At 44.1% G+C, this 22,439-nt stretch overlaps 1 protein-coding gene across 1 annotated transcript in view; it reads right to left on the minus strand.

The window, feature by feature from the left end:
• Positions 1 to 22,439, minus strand: part of LOC311242808 (uncharacterized protein) — a 64,989-nt gene that overhangs the window by 24,715 nt on the left and 17,835 nt on the right. Inside the window, exons 3-6 of the mRNA XM_084331851.1 lie at positions 21,041 to 21,172; positions 18,556 to 18,992; positions 14,590 to 15,024; positions 13,396 to 13,563 (exon numbers count right to left, since the gene is read on the minus strand). Of these exons, the coding sequence (XP_084187977.1) occupies positions 13,396 to 13,563; positions 14,590 to 15,024; positions 18,556 to 18,992; positions 21,041 to 21,172 (1,172 nt within the window). The remainder of the gene's footprint in view (positions 1 to 13,395; positions 13,564 to 14,589; positions 15,025 to 18,555; positions 18,993 to 21,040; positions 21,173 to 22,439) is intronic.

The raw sequence follows: 22,439 nt of genomic DNA on the forward strand, positions 1-22,439 counted from the left end.
TTGTCACTGGTATAGCTTGTCTCTCTGTAGTAAATCGGCGTTGTTTTTTTACATGTGTAAAAATGAACTGGTTGGTTGTGATGAGAACATGTGTGTTCATGTAACGTTTACCGTGGGTGAACTCACAACTAAGAGGGTTAGTTAACCTGTGAAGCTATGCTTAGTGACATGTGATTGAGGAATGAATCTTTTTTCTCAGCCTGTGATGACAATGAACAGCATGTTCACACATTAACAGAGGTGCCTGTTCGCCTTGGTCGTATCAAGGGTAAGATAGGAGGGGTGACCCCCCGGTTTCCCTGGGGCTTCCCTCCCTCCTCTCAGACATGTTTGGTTACAAATTGTGTCACTGTGTTTGTGGGGATACGATGTAACCCTCAGCTTAAGTTGCTGGGGTTGTGCTTTCCGCTTGAGAAACAATTTTTTCCTAAAGAAAAGGTTGTTTGGTCACTTATCATGTGTGCTTAGCAAGGTCTGTGGCCATTACATAATCGAGGACTTCTGTCTTCTCTCGTTATGAAAAACGGCGTTCCTCTGTAGTAAGAGTGTACTTTTGCCATTTTTTGTTGTGATGAAGGGTTGTGTGTGTCGTTGTGATCTACAACTGGGTTAGGTTTGGCCCACAGAAGCACATGTGTAAGTCTGGACCGGGGCTCTTAAAGGGGCCCTCTCTGTTCTGTGTTTTTTCCTTAGTAAAACTCAGGTAGCAGGTTAGCACATGAGCTATGTGAGGCTGTTAGATGCTTCATGTAGCATGCTATGACTGTGTCATGCTCTACTTGTCATTACATCGTATCATGGGTGAGGGGTCGTAAAGGGGTGAACTGGTAATCCTTTCCTCCCCTTTTCTGATTGGTCAGGGGTTAAAACCCCCTGTCCTTCAAGGTTCCTGTCACGTTGCTGTTCGGCACGTTACAGGGTAAGGGGGTCGTCTCCCCGGCGCGCTGCCTGCTTCCGTTATGGTTAGCCTTTTGAGTGCTTCAAGTTACGGCCATGCTGACTGCCTGTGTTGCAGGGTCAGTGTGCCAGGCGGCGTACTAGTGGGGGGGATGGCCCGCTCTTGGAGGGGCCCTGTCCGAATACGCTGGCGATGTGGGGGGCGGTGTCACTAAGTGACCGCCTGGTGAGGTCTTGATGCCTGGCATCATTGACCTCTCCGGGCCCCCTTTTTCCGGGGGATCCAGTCCCTTCAGTGGGTCTAGGGATGGGAATCGAAAACCGGTTCCCGTTGGGAACCGGTTCCTAATTGGCCGATGCCTGGAACCGTGTGGCTCCCGTGACTTTCGATTCCCTTATCGCTGCCTACAGTTGCGCAATAATGTTAGCCGTTAGCATGTAGCCATGGCAGACTCTATTTGATTCCTTAATGGCTCGAAATTGCCTGGGTTTTGGTAATATGCTCCCGAAATGCTCCTGCTGTTTGGCTACTTCTATGTGCAGTGAAAACTACTTGAATGCTTTAGAACCTAGTCATTGATTTAGATCAGGCTGAGCTAAAATTAGCCGCGGAGCTAACGTGAGCTAACGCTATTTAATCAAGCTCACAAAGAGAGATAAACAGCTGACAGCGGATAGTACAGGTACAAATACAATAAAACAGCAGGTGGGGGCTGTTGTGTAAACCTTGTACTCTTTAGTTCACATATAATGAGAGACGGAATGTTTGTTTACAAGACTGTAAGCCAGGAAGTACAGTGGTGCAACATACAAATGTGTCCGTGTAGCAACACAAGCCAATAGCTTATAGGACAGGGGCCCGGGGAGCTCTCTCTCTCTGTGTGTGTGTGTGTGCGTGTGTGTGTGTGTGTGTGTGTGTGTGTGAGAGAGAGAGAGTGTGAGTGAGAGACAGAAGTCAGAGGAATAACAACCTGTTATTCAATAGATTAAATTAGTTTAAGAATAAAAAAATAAATACATTTTAAGAGAATCTCAAATACATTATTTTATTTAAGTGTAGGCTATAGTTAATGTTTTATTTTTTACAGTTTTTGTATTTTTCTGACATGGGGGCTCAACAATAAATGACAATCAGAAATGTCAAGTTGCATGTTATTCTAACCAGCTTAGACCCCTACGCTCTGCATCTTCTGGCCGCCTCAGACCTACTCCTATCCGAGCTCCGGGAGGGTCATCAAAGAGAAGTCGCCTATTCTCAGTCCTTGCCCCACAATGGTGGAATGAACTACCCACCCCAGTTAGGACAGCCGAAACCCATCCAATCTTTCGCCGTCGACTAAAGACGCACTTCTTCAACCATTATCTGAATAAAAAAAAATATATCTAACCCTAACTAACCGTACTGTCATGCACTTGTCCTAATAAACTAACCTACACTTTAGCACTCAACACTTTGATGAACATTGTTGCTCAGCTGATAGAGTTGTGCCCTTCCTGATGGCTTGTCGTACAGAACTTGTAAGTCGCTTTGGATAAAAGCGTCAGCTAAATGACTAAATGTAGTTCTGTTGCATTTTCAATTTATTTATTTAAATTATAAATTGATCAGGTATCAATAAGGGAATCGATAAAGAATCGAATCGATAAGCAGAATCGATAATGGAATCGTATCGATAAAATCCTATCAATTCCCATCCCTAAGTGGGTCTGGGTCTTCCTTCGCGCTCCGCTGCTACGGCCTTGCCACAGGGTTGAGTTTGCTCTTGACCCCGTGATTTTGGGGGCAGTAACGAGGTTTGTTCCTTCCGTTCGTTCCCTGGTGGCATGCGGGTTGTGCGTGTGCGTAGTCGTGGGGTCAAGCCACGGTCTGCTCACCCTGTGCGTTGAGTTGCTCGAGTTCCTCTTCGCACGGTCGGATCCGTCTCCCTCCATCCCTCCATTAGGGAGGGTCGGGGGGGCTCGGTCCTCCCCGGTTCTGATGGTTGTGGGGGGCCTCAGTGGGGTACATTTGTCGAGGTTCTAGCTCCGGCTCAGCTCCTGTTATGCATTATGACGCTGAGCGGAAGCTAGCATGAAACAGAACGTAAGGTTATGTATATAACCAAGTTCTGTGAATGCTAGTGACGCTCAGCGTCTAGGCGCCACTGCGGCCCTTGATCTTTCATTGTGGTGACATTTTTTGGGAAGGAGATGAGTGTGTGGCCCCACCCCTGCTTATATAGGCAGCAGATGGGGGTGTGGTCAGACGGATGTTGGTATGTAAAGGTACATTTTGAAATTATTCAGTGTATATACGCTGAAGCGAGATTTATGCATTATGACGCTGAGCGTCACTAGCATTCACAGAACTTGGTTATATACATAACCTTACGTTAAGGACTTGTTCTTATGGAAGATTATCTTAATGAAAATGCTCTCAAAATGTAAAGGCTCAACTGTAGGCACCGTTATCTCAGAGACAAGATTGGATATGACGTATGTGGCAACACCACCAGCCCTTATGCCCCCGTCAGCTCTGTATAGAGTATAGTTAGTTAATTTTATTTCATTATTGGATATATTGTTGGTAAGCCAGGTTTCTGATAGAGTAATTACATGAGGTTTGTGCAGTTCAACCCATACCCTATGTAGGTACATTTTATGTACAAGGCTCCTAATATTCAAATGTATGATTTTAAATCCTTTTGCGCTATCCAGATTGATATTCTGTTCCAACATTAATCCAACAAAAATCATCGTTCCACAGAGAAAATGTGCTATGCTTGAAAATAGAACCCATATTAATAATATATGCACAAGACAACATAAACCACATATCAGGAGTAACATCAATTATAATGAACGTGTCAGGACGTCTATTTTCTCCCATCTCTGCTTTTCCGCAGCACTACAAACATGGGAACTCGCTAACCTCTGTCCCCCCCCCCCCCATCTCTCTTGAGTGCCTGCTGTCCAAGGTGATGGATGTCTCGGGGTCTTGGCCAAGATTGCAGAGACTGCTCTACGTGCACCACAAGGCCACGGATCAGCTCCTTACAGTCTTCTGTCCGTGGTCTGTCAACGTGGTTTCATTGCTGGGTTAAGTACTTCTATTCTATTCACATAATATGCTTACTTCATATATCTACTCTATTCACACATATGCTTACTGTTACAAAGGGTCAGATTAAACCGAATATATATATTTATTACTTGAGATATATTGTATAGTATTTGTATATCGTCTGATATCCCTTGTATATTCTTTGTACATATACATGGAATATCCCTTTACCTAGTACAGGCCAGACCATAATATTCGTTCTCCTATTGGACAGCGACCCCCCTAGGCGCCACGGCCATACCCCCAATGTCTAGTTCAAAGTCACCGCTAAGACATGTCTCAACATGCCCAGGTTTGCGCAGTAATATGAGACAGAAATAAGGCTGGTACTAGATTGTTCACCTTACGTATAAATACGTTGCAGGTGGATACAGCAGTTAGTTAACCAATAAGTTGAAGCCTCACACCACGATACAACGTGCTGTGAAGTGGGCCCGTTTTGCCCCGAAATAGAGCCTTGAGACCGCGTGCGAATTGATAGCTGAAGTGTCAGAGTTTAACGCTGTATCGTCGAGTTCGACCTATTCTATTATTAAGTAATAGTCTATTATGTATAGTGTATCGTGCGGCTACCGTTCTACAGTGACCAGCATTACCAACGTTTCATCGTACCGAGCTAGTGTGTTTATCCAGGCTGGGCGGCCTAACCTTGTGCCGTCATCCGAGGAGCCCTAGACGAGAACCGTGTGGATATGTACACTGGATAACCTACCCCGACGACTACAGAGCCCTTTTCGGCTGGATTATATTGCTTTGGTCCTGTGGCTGTTGGAGCAGAGAATCGTCTACCCCCACTACCGTGTGGGATTTACCCTGTGAGGAGCACCGTCGAGCCCGCCTCTAGGACTCTGAGGCTGGCTAGCTTTCCTCCATGCGGTACTGCACACCGGAGAATAGCTGTTGCTTTGTCTACGGATCAAGGGATTACTGCACTGTCTCCTGTACCTGGAGTCTCCTTATTCCTCGTTGACCCAGACTTTTGCTACCGACAAATCCTCTCCCCTGCTGGCTTACAACCGGAGGGAACCCCCCTAGTATCTCCAGCTGACCTACTAGTGTACCATATATAATTCTTATGCTACAGGTGGTATTAATTATCCCCTTCGTAATATGCTCATGGACTTACGCTCTTGACCTATTCATGCACATTCTTCGCCTTACAAGCGCAACTCTCAATCTTAATAAATGTAAGATAATCTTGGTGCTCTTCTAATAAATATTATAAACAGTACTTTCTTGTTAAGCCGTGTTATTGTGTGGGTGTTCATCTCATATACATGTGTACTGTATGGCCAGTAGTAATGTACATAACTCAGTAGTGGTTTAATGATACCATACTTATTCAATACAGTCAGGGAATTGTACCCCTCAGTTACACTTACCACTTGTATCTATTGCTATGTCCGCCCACTACAATCACGCGAGCTGTCTAACGCCTGTCCCGTCTCCCTGTGAGTTGCTGTCCCGGAGTGTTGACCGAAGTGTCGGACGTCCCGCGATGAAGGCCGGGAGGATGCGACCCTCTCTGCGGGCCCTCCTGTCTCCGGCAGTCTCGTAGTGGTGACCGGAGTGCTGGACGTCCCGCGATGATGTCGGGGAGGTTGCGACCCTCTCTGCGCCGCCCCCCATCTCCCTGTCTCCGGCTGTCTCGGAGCGATGACCGGAGTGTTGAACGTCCCGTGATTAAGACGGGGAGGATGCGACCCTCTTTGCGCCGCCCCTGTGCCTCAAATAGATTCGCTATCAGCTCTATCTTTAATTTTTCAAAATGTTCAGTTGCTATTGCATGCACTCATCTGTGTTTCACTACACACATGAGTGCATGCTTACCAACTGTTAAGTCTGCAACACTACTATCACCGACATCTAAGAAGGGAGATCCCCCCTTGAATGGCCCTTCTAAGGTTTCTCTCCTCCACACTGCCTGTGGAGCATTTTTCCCCTATTGTTAGGTTTTAGTGAGTTTTTCCTTACCTTCGCGTGGTTGGACTTTATGGTGTTCTTGTTTTGTTCTTGACTTATTGTTATGTTTCTTCTTGACTTGTTTAAATAAGACGTGTCCGGCCCATGGGGACATTACACTTTTTTCGCCAATCACGTTGTACGACGTGTTTCAAGTTCATGCGAATTCTGCCAATCCACGGCGTACAACGTTATTTTGATCATATTTCATATTTTCGCCATGGTATTCATATTTCCCTCACGGAGCCTTGTCTGATGCTGTGGGACTCGGCACAACTCTGCAACGCTTCAATACTGCCACCTGGTGGATGATCGACGAGTTGCCAAACCGGAAATGCCGGTTGGATATCGGTGCGTCTCCTAAATCCGTCCGGCCACTCACATATCGTCGCAGGACTCTAGCCACACACCGTGGATATGGATCGCTGCCATAACTCAATAATCAACATGATTTGGGCATGTATTAGTATTATACAAACCGGAAATGGATCGCCTCGATCCCCATCAAATAACTGGGATCTGTTTGCTCCAGTATCATCGCCCAACGGTAAGAGGAGGCTGCCGTGACTTTCAGCGTTTTTGTTTATTATTATCGATGCAAACTGCTCTGATCTATACATCACCCATACTACATAAATCATTTAACGACGATCACGGAATTATAAACGACCCCCCCCCTTCCGTTCACCCGCGCATGATCAGTCATAACGTTTAGGACCATGTACAGTTGACATTTTTAATATAGCGTGGATCGGCAACAAACGGCATTTGATAATGTATATATGTATTTATGCCTATATCTCACGTTCTAGGAATTACTGCAGAAAACGATAAAAACATATTTATAATCTAGACGTATGAATGTGTGAATGAAAAAGTAAAACGTTCCTACATCCTGAACGATAGATAATAGATGTTGAATGGGCCAGTAATGTCAATTTAGCAATACAATTTAAAAAGTTATAGCCCTGCAAAGAAGGTGAACATCTCCATAGACTTACAGTACTGGCAGAGAATGGTATAAGATGCTGAAACTCCGTGGTAGTTAATGTGTTAACGTGTGTTGTCGGGCCTTACAAATAAATTTGATTTGATTTGATTTAGGACATAACAAGACAATACATTTATAAAACACAAGAGCACACAGAGGCAGGACAAACAGACAGAACAGTGACAAGATTCATTAACACAGGGGCGGCTAAGTGGCGCAGTGGGCAAGGCGCTCGCCACTAACGCAGGAGATGCTGGGTTCGAGCCCAGCTCTCTGCGTTGCTTCCGGCTTGGCTGGTCGTTCATACTAATACAATTGGCAGTATTAGGGGGTGGGAAAGCCGGTGGGTGGGGATCGGACGTTGTGGACAGCGACTCCTACAGGTCGGTTGGTGCGCCTGTACAGCAGAATCAGGAAGTATCGGGGGCAGCGTGAGCCTCCCACGCGTTACTCCTCGCCACTGAGAGATCGCGCTGTGCAGGTGAAAAGATGCGACGGCTGCCTCCTCGTGTACCGGAGGGGACACGTGATGCAAGGCTTCGTCCACATTGCAGCCGACCAGTGGGAGGCATGGTCTAACAACGTTCGAGACGGGGGAGGGTAGAATTGGATAATACGAAATTGGGATGGGAGAAAAATAGAAAATGGGGAGAAAAAGTAGATAAAAAAAAAGATTCATTAACACATTCAGGGCCATTGGGATTAGACGGGGCCCACTCTATACGGCCAGCATATCATAACAACATTTCATTGTGCGTGAGGCTGTTTGTAGAGCTAAATCTATACTTTATATTAGTGCTATCTGTCCATTCTCATTGTCAATTGACACTATAAACCGTCCTTTCAATATGCCTTAAAAAAAAAATCATCAATACGTTCCCATTTTATAGCGTCTTGAATATGAACGTTATAGCAGAATGTTCAGGGTATTTCCTGGAACGCGAGATATAGGGTGCTAAGCTAATAACGTTAAATCGAATGGCGTTTCGGCTATAGACAAGCTAGAGTTAAAACTCAAAATGCATATTGTCGGTATCATGGTCCACCATGAATGCATGAAAGAGGGGGCTATAAATCTATTTTTGAGACTAGGAGCTCAGAATACAGTTGGGAGGCGGGCCTAGGCTGCCTCTTTTTCAAATGTACCCAAAGTAGTCTCTGATTGGACGAGAGCTTCTTGACATCACTAGGTGTGATGTCACGAAGGCCGGGCTCTGATTCATTCTTAAAAGCAGAGTCACACAGACTAATGCCCCTTTTCCACTGCATGGTACCTACTCGACTCTACTCTACTCTGCCTTTTCGGTTTTCCATTGCCAAGATTTGCGGATGGTACCCGGTACTTTTTTAGTACCGGCTTTCTCGAGGTTCCAAGCAGGTAGAAGTGGTACCAAAAAAGTTACATGAAACACTGCAGACCACTGATTGGTCAGAAGAGAGAAGCGTCACATGTTGGAGCGTCTGCACAAAAACAGAAACCCGCCATCTTTAATGCCTCGCGTAGGATTCATTATTTGTTTGCAGCAGGAACAAGTGCAATAAACAAAAAAGGATACATTCACTGTGTATTCTGCCTCATTTATTGATGAAACAAAACCAACATCAACACAATTTACGACCGAGCGGAGAGTTTACTCTCACAAAAAGATTGCTGATTTGTTAGCCTATGTGATTGCGTTTTACCGTTAGCATTGCGGCTAGCGTACATAGCGTGCACAGATCAATATGAATGAATGAGCCGAATCTGGGTTTAACATGATTTGTTGAGCTTCCTCTGGTGTTGTGATCGTGGTATTCACTGACCTTTGGGAAGTATTTTGACATGTACATGGGTACCTTAGTCGTATAGTGTATCTTGTAGACCAGGCCCATTGCAAGTTGCTGTACTCTGTCGTCTACTCTAAGCCATCCTAGGTTGTCAAAGTGGGCAGGGGTGAGGTGGGTTCTGGGGGTAAGGTCAAGTAGTAGTCTGACCAGTTTGTTTTGTGATGTTTGTAATTTTGTTTTAAGCGCCTTTGAGGTGCTTTGGTACCATGAGGTGCACGCATAGTCGTAGTACCCTTGAATGAGTGCTCCTGCCAGAGTCTTCAGGGTATTCTTGTTTACCAGAGAGGAGATCCGGTACAAGAATCTAGTTCGTTGGTTGACTTTTTTTTATTACATTGGATGCCATTTTGTCACAGGAAAGAGTTGCCTCTAGGATGGAACCCAGGTAGGTAATTTCGTCTTTCCTTGTGACAATATTGTCACCCACTGCAACTGAGAAGCTGTCGGTCTTGCTGAGCTTGTTATTTGAACCGAAGAGAATGGACTCGGTTTTGCCCATGTGTAATGATAGTTTGTTATCAGCGAGCCATATGCAGATTTTGCCTAGTTCCGAGCTGAGGGTTTTTTCAACCTGCAACTTGTTCTTGTCAGAGACCAGCAGGGCTGAGTCGTCCGCAAACAGGAACAAGTTGCAGTCACAGGCTGACGACATGTCATTTGCATAAATTAGGAAGAGTAGCGGTCCTAGTATGCTTCCTTGTGGAACACCACAGCTCACTGTGAGGGGGGGGGGGTAGAGTACTGTTTACCTCTACCATCTGTTCTCTCCCCTCCAGGTAGGATGGCCCCGCCATGCCAGCTAGGCTACCCGGGCCGGGGCCAGGACAAAAGGCACCCCCACTCCCCCACAATGGAGGACTAACAGACACATCTGTAAACAACCAGCCCCCCCCCCCACCTCGCGGGCTTTCACACAGAGGAATACAGACTCCAGCAAAGGGCAAAGGACAAAGGATCACCCCCTCCCCCCCCTCCCCACTCACGGCACAAACAACAACAACACCCCCCCTCCCCCCACCACAGGACAGGACACAAATGAACAGAGTTACCTCCAGTGTGACGACATCAATCAGATTACCAACAAAAATGGACTTCATATATTCCACCTTAATACAAACAGCCTGAGACCTAAACTGGCTGAAATCAAACAATTGTTTTTAAACGGTAAGGCTAACATATTGTGTTTCACAGAAACAAAATTAGACTCATCTGTACAGGATCCAGAGATTGAAATTGAAAACTACTCAATAGTCAGGAGGGATAGAAACCAGTATGGAGGTGGCGTCTGTGTGTATATACACAAAGATACCAAATACATCAACCGTACTGACCTTAACCATGACGAAATTGAAACTGTTTGGATTGAAATCTTATTAGACAGGGCGAAACCAGTACTAGTAGGCACAATCTATAGACCGCCAGAACAGAGTGGCTTCTATGACGCACTTGATGGGTGTTTAGCTGGGGTGGAGGGGGTAGAAAAAATTCTTATTGGGGACTGGAACACGGATATGCTGCGTAAAGCAGCACCCGTCTTCAAGGCCTTTAGTAGATTTTCTGATCTGCACGGTTTCAGCCAGCTAATCACCCAACCCACAAGGGTGTGTGAATCAACCCAGACTACCATTGACCTCATTTTGACCTGCGACAAGTCCATGATCTCCAATAAAGGGGTGATAGCATGCGGGTTAAGTGATCATTATATGATTTTCTGTACCCACAAAAAGCTAAAACAGAAGGCCGGCTGCCACAAAACAGTCACATCTAGAGACCTCAAAACTTACTCTAGAGAGGCCTTTAACCTAGAACTGGGGAGCTTGGACTGGTCAGATGAACTCAGTGGTACACAGGTTGAAGAAACATGGCTTGGATTCAAAACCAAATTCACAGCAATACTCAACAACATGGCACCCCTAAGAACCACCAGGGTTAAAAATCGCGCTGAGCCATGGATGCACACTGAAATACTGGCCGCTATGAAAACCAGAGACAAAAAATGCTCTGAACTTCATATAAGTCAGACAAAGCTTTCCAAAAGCTCAAACAGTGAACTCCAAGCCCACGTGGTTGAACAAAAAATTCAAAGAAACAGACTAAGAAATGACGTAAACACCATGATCAAAACCGTAAAAAGAAATTTCATCAACGACAAAACTGAGGAAAACAAAAACAAACCCCGCGAACTTTGGAAATTACTCAATAATCAACTAGGCTGCAGTAAAAAACTTAAAACCAGATTCTCAAACATAAACATAAAGACGGACAACACGCTCATCACAGACAAGCTGGATGTAGCCAATTACTTAACACTTTGAGTGCCACTCACGGCTATCTCGTGTTTACGATTGTTACGTTGAAAGCCACTCACGAGATTTCTCTGGTGTTTTTTTATTTATTTTTTTTGCGATCTGAAATCATATTGCATCACGTGAGCCTACCCTAGCCTACCCAAGGGCCGCCGGCGATCAGATGTGAAAAAAGTGCCCCCTATCGTCTCCCAGATGACATCAGGGATTTTGGAATGGACTCAATGAAAATGGATGGGGGAAAAAAATATTCCAGTCCACATTTTCCAGTCCACTGATGCAGCCGGGGTTACCAGAGTTCATTCTGGAGACTCTGAGCCGCGGCAAGCATGAGTTCTACTGTATACACGTTAGATCTATACACTTATCGATTTTTTCGAATGGTGATCAGGAATTGGAATATACCAGTTGGATACAATCTGATGTCAGGTAAGGAATCTATGTTATCAGTGTTAGGATAATCAGACTCGTTTTGATGAAGATATAAGCTTTTTTCTGATATGTGCTCGAGCTGTTTCACTGTAAAATCCATGAGGAAATGAAAACGGCTATTATCAGCGCGCGCCTCGAATGTGCGTGCGGGCACGTATACTATTGATCATCTGGCGTTTATTTGAAAACGATTCATAAATAGGCCGACAAATATCAACGTTCTGGAATATTCCAGTAAAAGACGATTATCACAGAATGGGCTGTTTTTTACCTCAAAACGGGTGCTTTTCAAAATGCTCTCAAACGGAAATGAAGCGATAAAAAACCAATCTGCCTTGACAGCACTGACTGGAAAATGATTCTTTGATAAACGACGGGCAGATTAGACACATAGCCATAATTTAAAACATAGATTAGGCGATATTAAGGTTAACATTGGCGCCGATGGTGGCATTCAAGCACTAAGTCGTGCGCCCCCTGGTGGCACTGAAAGTGTTAAACATCTTCTTCACAAACATAGCCACAACACTGGTAAACAAACTACCCTCCCACTCAGGGCATTATGGGGTAGAACACATAGTAGCATACTACAAAAACCTAGGGGTCCACAAAGACGACTTCAAACTTGAAATGGTAACAACCGATGAGGTACTCAAAAAATGTAGCGCCCTCCAACCTAACAAGGCCACTGGCCATGACAACATCCCCTCCAAATTCCTCAGAGACTCAGCAGCCGCCATCACCCCAGTCATCACACACATAATAAACCTCTCTATAAAACAGGGACACGTCCCCAAGGACTTCAAAATTGCGAGAAAATAGTCTACGAACAGTTCGAAAAGTACCTGGCGGAAAAAAATCTAATCTACGAATCTTCCAATCTGGCTTCAGAACGTCCCACTCCACTGACACATGCCTCCTCTATTTGAAGACCACATCAAACAAGAGGTGGACGCAGGCAAATACTGCGGCATGGTCATGCTGGACCTACAAAAGGCCTTTGACACGGTCAATCACTCCATTCTGATTGACAAGCTAAAAGCAATTGGTTTTGATAGTTTATCAGTGAGCTGGATGCAATCGTTATAACTCGCCATTGATTGTTTGTACTAGTAACGTTAATGCTAGTAGAATAGACACAACGTGAGGTAATCATCATCATCCATTTTAAACGGGTTATTACCTAATGCTAACGTTAGTAGAATAGACACGAGAGGTAACGCTAACGTTAGCAGAATAGACACGAGAGGTAACGTTAACGTTAGTAGAATAGACACAAGAGGTAACGTTAACGCTAGTAGAATAGACACGAGAGGTAACGCTAACGTTAGCAGAATAGACACACAGAGAGTCTGGTTAATGTTGTTATTGATTGATTGAAAACTGTGTTTACTCTGGCTTGCTCCAAACCCTCACGGACATAGCTATGCTCACGGAGCTCTCATGCTGTACGCCAGCGGCCCCGCCTCCCCACACGGAGACAAACGGAGTACTACCTGCAGTGGAAAAGGAACGAAGTACCAGGTACCTAAAGCGAGTAGAGTAGGGTCGAGTCGAGTAGGTACTATGCAATGGAAAAGAGGCATAAAAGAACACAGACGATAAGTGAATACTGAAAGAAGAAGACAACTCGAAGAACCCTCTCGTCGATAAAGGCAAAATCTCTACTTCTACTGCAAATCAAAGGAGCTTTTATTTTATGATTGTTTTTTGCTTGTTCAGAACTTTTGTAAACTATATTTTTTATTAAGGCGGAAACTGGTGCACCTCTGCTTTACGTGTATCTGGAATCAGCTATTTTAGAGTGTACACAGAATCGTTTGGAGGGTGAACTTGAACTGGCCCCATTGTAGTCAGCCAATAAAGCTCCATCGTACTTGTTCATGAAGAAAGCTTCGGCAACTTTGTGGTCATGGAACAGCTCCTCTTTGCCATCGACGGTCACAATCAGGTAGCATGGAAAACCAAGGTGGCAGTGTAACTGAAGATCTTTGAGATGATGTAGCACTGGTAGGAAGGCCTGGCGTCTTCTTTTCACTTCCAAACTGTAGTCAGGGAAAATGAAGACACGTGAATCATTAAGGAACAACAATTTTTTTTTCTCTGTCATCAAGGAGAACCTGCCTTTTCTCAGTCCTTGCCCCACAATGGTGGAATGAACTACCCACCCCAGTTAGGAGCCGAAACCCGTCCAATCTTTCGCCGTCGACTAAAGACGCACTTAAACCATTATCTGAAATAAAAAATTAAATAAAAGTCTAACCCTAACTAACCTTACTGTCATGCACTTGTCCTAATAAACTAACCTACACTGTAGCACTCAACACTTTGATGAACATTATTGTTACTCAGCTGATAAGAGTTGTGCCCTTCCTGATGACTTGTCGTACAGAACTTGTAAGTCGCTTTGGATAAAAGCGTCAGCTAAATGAAATGTAAATGTTAAGTAACCCACCGAAGATGGATACACATGTACATAATGATGCACAGCAATATTCTCGATGCTTAACCCTTTGTCGTGTGGCAGTGAAAGGGTTAACCTTCTGTGTTGTCGCAGTGAAAGGGTTAACCATTGGTAGCGTGGCAGTGAAAGGGTTAATGTTAGGGATGTCCGATATTATGGCATTGACATGTGATATCGGAAAATATCGGTATCGGTTTTTACCCAGGCAAGCAAGTAAGAACAAATTCTGATTTTATTTATTGTCAAAAGTATGCATAATGTTGTGTTAATTCCACAACAAGAGATATGTAATGTTAATTACCTGAAATTATTCAGTTTTTTGGGGTGGGAAACCCTGCATATATCGGTATCAATTGATATCGGTATCGGAAATTAAGAGTTGGACAATATCGGTATATTGGTATCTGTAAAAAAGCCAATATCGAGCATCCCTAGTTAATGTGTATCGTCAATTCGTCATGTACATGGAGCGAGACACAATAAAAAATCGGTAGTGCATGTGAGAGAATAATAATATCTCGTTATTATTGCTGCTGCCATGCGTTTTAAGATGAGTTATAAAAAAAGGGATTTCCATAAATATTTGCTCGAGCATAAAGTCTCTCACCTGTTGGTACATTCCTTCCATGGCCATCTCCAGTCAAGACTCTCTGGCTCCCTGTTGGTCCTCACGCTGCCATCCACCCCTCTCTTAGGGGTGGGAGGGCACACTGGGGTGGGAGGGCACACTGGGGTGGGAGGGCACACTGGGGGAGGAGAGAACACAGAGGGAGGAGGAGGGACCGAGTATGCTCGCCTGCTCTCTCTGCCCTGATCACCGTCCCTCTTCTCGCTGTCCTTCCTCCCGGACAACCGCTGCTGAATCCGACTCGACATCAGGCCCAGCTCTTCTGATCCCAGATCTATGCCGGTGGCCTGCAGCACGTCCTGCATCATGTCTCTGTGGACATCTGTCTTCAGCTCCTCGCTCTCCACCTGGCTGCCCCAGTCAGTCTGCTTGTCACAGCGCGAGACCGGCCCCTCGCTCTCTGGAGTGGTGAAACTAGAGAGACATTGATGTTAAGTCAATCATCAACAGTCATCATAGGGCTGGGCGATATAACGATAACGATAATTATCGCGATATATTTTAATAATCGATATCGGGGGGGAAAATACAGAAAAAATTATATATCGAAATATATATATATATTTTTCTTTTTGTGACCTGCAACAGGGCAGTTTTAAAACCAGAGACAGTGGACAGACTTGTCTTTCTTGCCTGCAACTTAGAGTAATGGCTTTGCTTGTCCAAATGACAATACTGACCAAATTGAGATTTATTTTTCTCTTTTATTTTGTTTGCTTTCCAATTTAAAATACAGTTTGAAACCGTCTGTACACAGTAGGCTATGTGTGCTAGCAGAGCTAGTCTCCAGTCACGAGTCACGGTGCACATGTGGTTTGTCCACCAAAAAAGCGCCAAAAGATAGAAAAGAAACTAGCAGAGCCAAAACTGTTCAACTCCCCTGGAGCCACAGCCAGCAGAGAAGCCGGTTTACTTTCGCTTTCAAACCAGCTGCAGCCTGAGAACTGGAGTGTGTGAGGGGCTGTAACACTAAAGATGGCGGCAACGACAAAGAATTGCTGCAAAATAAACATACATCTGTTAAAAAAATAAAAAATAAACCGTTTTTCTTTCTTCTTTTTTTATATATTAGATTTTTTTTGGTATCGATTTTTTTTGTTTATAACGATTTTGTTATCGCAATATCATTTTTGGCCATATCGCACAGCCCTAAGTCATCAACAGTCAACAAGTCAACAGTCATCTCCCGCCTCGACTACTGCAACGCACTGCTCGCTGGCCTCCCGGCCACTGCCACCAAGCCTCTTCAGCTCATTCAGAACGCAGTGGCCGCCTGATCTCAAACCTACCGAAGTCGGCCCATGTCACCCCACTTCTTAGGGACCTGCACTGGCTCCCCATTGCTGCACGAATCCGCTTCAAGGCCCTCGACCTGGCATACCGTGCGGCAAAGGGAACCACTTCCGCCTACCTCCGGTCAATGGTCTCTAACTACACACCCTCAAGACTAGGGGTGGGACGATACATCGATCCAGATCGATACATCGATGTAATTATCAACGATCGAATCGGATCGATGCGATGTAATAAGATCGATTCATATCGATACTCTTATTTTGAAAATCCTGTGGCGAGTCTCATAACTGATTGTGTTAAATGGGCATATGATATCATCTCATATCGATCCCAGGCACCTGAATCTAATCGTATCGTATTGTATCGTGAGAGACTTTGTGATATCGGCAAATATCGTATCGTTGTCCAAAGAATCGATATCGTATCGTATCATGATGAAACTGGTGATTCCAACCCCTACTCAAGACCCCTACGCTCTGCATCTTCTGGCCGCCTCAGACCCACTCCTATCCGAGCTCCGGGAGGGTCATCAAAGAGAACCTGCCTTCTCTAAGCCTAGTCTAACCCTAACTAACCTTACTGTCATGCACTTGTCCTAATAAACTAACCTACACTGTAGCACCCAACACTTTGATGAACATTGTTACTCAGCTGATAGAGTTGTGCCCTTCCTGATGACTTGTCGTACAGAACTCGCTTTGGATAAATGAGTCAGCTAAATGACCGTAATTTTCTGACTATAAGCCGCGCCTTTTCCCCCCATTTTTCGACCCTGCGGCTTATATAACTGTGCGGCTTATATGTGACTCGACGTGATCAAACCCGAAAATGTAAAAATCGAAATATTGCTTTTTTGACTGCATTGAAATGTTATTTATCTGTTCCCTTATTTGCTAAACTTAATACAACTTGTAAATGAGTTAATTCTTGTTATTTGTCCGACAGTATTGTGACCCAATGCTGGTGGGAAGACTGTAATTAAACATTAAAACACCTGCGGCTTATAGTCCAGTGCGGCTTATATATGTACACATCATTCAATTTAGCTGCTGCGGCTTATATTCAGGTGCGGTTTATAGTGCGAAAATTCTGGTAAATGTAAATATTAACCCTTTATCTGCCAGGGATTATTCTGATCTTAATCACCTCTCTGCCACCACTGTAAGTCTATGGAGATGTTCCCCTTCTTTGCAGGGCTATAACTTTTTAAATTGTATTGCTAAATTGACATTACTATGGCCCATTCAACGTCAAGTATCTATCGTTTAGGATGTAGCAACGTTCTACTTTTTCATTCACATATTCATACTAAAATACGGTCTAAAGTATAAATGTTTTTATCGTTTTCTGCAGCATTCTGCAGAACGTGAGTTATAGCCATAAATACATATATTAGATCATCAAATGTAGTTTGATACTGATTGACATCAGATAAAAAAATTCAATTGTACAAGGTCCTAAACGTCATGCCTCATCATCTGCTGGTGACCGGAGGGGGGGGGGTTTATAAGTCCGTGGCCGACGTTAAATCATTTATGTAGTATGGGCAATATATAGATCAGAGCAGTTTATATGGATAATAATAATCAAACACGCTGAAACTCACCGCAGCTTCCTCTGACCGTTGGGTGATCAGCGTGGAGCAGAAAGATCGCTATTATGGGATGTTGATATATGCGATCCATTTCCAGGTTGTATAATACTATATACGTCCAAATCATGTTGTTTATCGAGTTATTGGCAACAGATCGCTATCCAGTGTATATTGATCTCAAAGACGCTGTACGACGTCATTGGCAGATTACGCATGGCGAGGAATGACGTCTAAAGTCGTCCTTGGCGATTAAAGGGTTAAAGGGGACATGCATTGCTATTCCTAGCACTATTTGGGCAACTTTACACGATTCCTGTGAGTCTATTGAAGACATCTGTAAGGGGACCTGCGTGCGGAGTGTTTGCACAGTGGTCTCCCTCCCTCCCTCTCTCTTCCTTTCTTCTTTCACTCTCTCCCTGTGTTTGCACAGTGGTCTCTCTCTCTCTCCCTCTATCTCTCTCTCTCTCTCCCTCAGAGTGCATGCAGAGGTGTCGGGTTTCACTCTGCCTCCACAGTATGAGGAAGTGGTTTCCACTCGCTGTGTAGAGGTAGATTGTGGGCGGGCATTAGCTCCAACCACAGAGCCAATCGCATCACTGTCCGCTTACCCAGGGCCCCGGTGACGTCACTCAGGCCTCAAATCAGGATGACCTAATTAAATCTAGCAGGAAATGGTCTGAGCTGAATCAGAGCAATCCGCCAATATGGTGTTTTGACACAAAAACACATTGATACTAACTCCTATTACTATAATACAATGCTAGAGACTGAAACATGACATTTATAATGCATGTCACCTTTAAGTAACCCACCGAAGATGGATACACATGTACATAATGATGCACAGCAATATTCTCGATGCTTAACCCTTTGTCGCGTGGCAGTGAAAGGGTTCATGTGTATCGTCATGTACATGGAGCGAGACACAATAAAAAATCGGTAGCGCATGTGAGAGAATAATAATATCTCGTTATTATTGCTGCTGCCATGCATTTTAAGATGAGTTATAAAAAAAGGATTTCCATAAGTATTTGCTCGAGCATCAAGTGACTCACCTGCTGTTTCTGTCCCGCTTCCATCCCTGTCTCCCGTCAGGACTCTCTGGCTCCCCGTTGGTCCTCACGCAGCCATCCACCCCTCTCTTAGGTGTGGGAAGGCACACTGGGGGAGGAGGGTACTTAGGGGTGGGAGCACTGGCCTGCAGCACGTCCTGCATCTGCCTGCACTTCTGCTCATCCTCAGGGTCCCGTCCTGAACCTTCTCCCCCGGATCTCTGGCCGTCCCACCTGTTGGTCTGACTCTCCGGTTGCCAGGGTGGATCCGCGTCGTCTAGCGGAGGCTGAGAGACTATCTTGGTGAGCTGGTTGATGTCGACCCCGTTGTTGAGCAAATTGAGGAAACGCTGCAAGCCCTTGTCTGCAGAGTTCTGCTCATCGGTTTCCCAAGAGAGTCCAGCGCCTTGGTTGGCGACTTGCTGCTGAGGCTCAGGAACCTGACGGAGAAAAGACAGAAGCAAAACTAAGCAACCATACTTTGTTTTCTGAAATGGATTGTCCTGCGGTATATGTTGCTGACTACTTGTACCTGTAGGCTATACACATTTCTAGGGGTGTCACGATTAAAAATGTAATCTCGATTACGATTGCTTGGAAACATTTCATTGGGGGCATTTGAAATGTTCCAAAGTGACTTGGCTGACAAATACAAGCTATATACTGTAGCACACTTAAGGAAAGGGAAAAACCCAAAAGCATAACAGGACCCCTTTAAGAATTGGGCTATTTAGGAAAATAGCACTAATGACGTTGTATGCTCCCAATACATTTGATGCAGAGTTTTACAAAACAATCACTAAAGTAATGTTAGAACTCCATGAATCCGCTTTCATAATGCGTGCTGGGACTCCACGATAGACAGATCCGGTCCCTCGGAAACATATGACCAAAAACAGTCCTAATACCCTTAGGACTTGGGCTCGTGATACTGGCCTCACTGACCTATGGCGTTTAGTCAACCCTATGTTAAAGGACTACTCTTGCCTCTCATCCAGAGACAACACTTTTTCTAGGATTGACTACTTATTCTCGTCTCCTATTTTGTTTGATTATTTCGATGTCTCGCTGGTTCCCTTAGCCCTCTCGGATCACAAAGGGGTTTCTTTTACAGCATCGTTTGGCAAGCTATCCACAATTGAATTCATCCTTGTTAAAAAACAAAGACTTTTGTACAGAATTCAGAGAAATATTTACGTAATTTTTGAGGATTACCATCGGCACGGTGGAGGACCCTAGAGTCCTGTGGAATGCAGTGAAGGGCTGTATCAGAAGTCATGTCACACTTTTCACTTCCAACTTGCATAAATCTCGTTTAGAAAAACTGGAAGCACCGTGCACGGACCTATACGCTGCACTGCAGACTAACTACAATGAACAAATGAACATGATAGTTAAAAAAGAAATAAACTACCTACTTAGACAACACAGAATTTTTAATACATAGGACAAGACAAAATTATTACTTTCATGGTTCTAGACCCAGCCATTTACTAGCAACGACAATTCGCGCAAATGATCAATTCTCGGCTGTCCCTTCAATAAGGACACAACAGGAGTAGTTACTACTAGGGATGTCAGACATTATCGGCCTACCGATATTATCGGCCGATATTGGCATTAAAATGTGATATCGGAAATTATCGGTATCGGTTTTCAAAAAAAATAAAATATATATATTTTTTCTTTTACATTTATTTAACCTTTATTTACCCAGGCAAGCAAGTAAGAACAAATTATGAGTATGCATAATGTTGTGTTAATTTCATGACAAGAGATATGTAATGTTAATTACCTGAAATTATTCCGTTTTTGGGGGGGGAACCCTGCATATATTGGTATCGGTTGATATCGGTATCGGAAATTAAGAGTTGGACAATATCGGTATATCGGTATCGGTAAAAAAGCCAATATCGAACATCCCTAGTTACTACAGACTCAAAAAAGATCAAAGACACTTAGAGAATTGTATTCACAACTGTATAGCTCAGAGGTCAACTTTGATCATTCTAAATTTGAGGCATTTACTAGCAGGCTTAAAATACAAAATGTATCCAAGGAAGAGGCCGAGGAACTGGGGAGACCAATCACTCTTACAGAACTCAGAAAGACAATTGCTGAAATGCAGAGGGGTAAGGCACCCGACTGGGATAGAATTCCACCTGAATTATACTTCGCATTCTTGGAGCAGCTGGGCCCATTGTTGCTAGAGATGATTGAATACACCATTGAAGAGGGGGGATTCTCGAGAGATGTGAATATGGCTTTAATTTCTTTACTACTCAAAAAGGACAAGGACCCCAATGACTGTGGCAGCTATAGGCCCCTGAGTCTTCTCGGGCCGACCTTAAAATATTTGTCAAAGTATTATCCCGCCTTCTCCAGAAGTATATGGCGGTGCTGGTACACCGTTATCAAACCGGATTTATTCGGGGGCGCTTAGCTGCAGATAATCTCAGGAGATTATTACATGTAATTGAGAGACCACCTTGTTGATGTCGACCCCATTGTTGAGCAAACTGAGGAAACGCTGGAAGCCCTTGTCTGCAGAGTTCTGCTCATCGGTTCCCCAAGAGAGTCCAGCGCCTTGGTTGGCGACTTGCTGCTGAGGCTCAGGAACCTGACGGAGAAAAGACAGAAGCAAAACTAAGCAACCATACTTTGTTTTCTGAAATGGATTGTCCTGCGGTATATGTTGCTGACTACTTGTACCTGTAGGCTATACACATTTCTAGGGGTGTCACGATTAAAAATTGAATGAACTCGATTACGATAGCTTGGAAACATTTCATATGGGGCATTTAAAATTTTCCAAAGTGACTTGGCTGACAAATACAAGCAATATAGGCCATATATAATATAATATAATATAACCCATAGGCCACAGAGTCTTCTCGGGCCGACCTTAAAATATTTGCCAAAATATTAGCCCGCCGTCTACAGAAGTATATGCCGTGCTGGTACACTGTGATCAAACCGGATTTATTCGGGGGCATTTAGCTGCAGATAATCTCAGGAGATTATTACATGTAATTGACAACAGTAAGGACAATATTACTCCGGCCACCGTTCTGTCTTTAGATGCCATGAAGGCATTCGATAGACTAGAATGGTCATATCTTTGGACGGTAGTAGAGGCTATGGGACTAAAAGAATTTATACACATGATCAAATTGCTTTATGCCTCACCATCAGCAATGATATTGTAAAATATGTTCTTCCCGGTCTCTAGGTCTTCTAGGCAGGATTGTTCTCTGAGCCCTGGACTATTCGTGCTTTCCCTCGAACCATTAGCCCAATTTATTAGGCAAACAGAAGAAATGGCCCCTATAATAATCAATGATACACAACACAAAATTGCTCTTTATGCGGATGACTTACTAATTTTTATGAAAGACCACTCCCAATCAGCCACAAAGTTACTTAATATAATTGATGACTTCTGTAAATTACCAGGCTTCAAAATTAACTGGCCCAAATCAGCTTGTCTACCTCTTAACACATTCGGGGCCATTGGGATGCGTCTAATAAATCTCTAGAGGACCGGCAAATGTAAACAGACTTGGGGCTGTTTGTAGAGCTAAATCTATACTTTATAATATTGCTATCTGTCCATTCTCATTGTCAATTGGGACCATAAACCGTCCCTTCAAAATGGATTAAAGAAATAATTTTTTCATCAATACGTTCTCATTTTATAGCGCCGTGAATATAAGCGTTATACGGCATTTGGTCTAGTATATTTCCTGGAAGGTGAGATAAAGGGCTAATAGATGCTAACGTTATATCCAATGGCATTTCCGTTATACAGATGCTACAGTTAAAACTCAAACTGCATATGATCGGCACGATCCTCAAGCATGTATGCATGAAAGGGGGGGGGCGGG

Source organism: Notolepis coatsorum (genome assembly GCF_963971535.1).
Source record: "Notolepis coatsorum genome assembly, chromosome: 16".
Taxonomy (NCBI): domain Eukaryota; kingdom Metazoa; phylum Chordata; class Actinopteri; order Aulopiformes; family Paralepididae; genus Notolepis; species Notolepis coatsorum.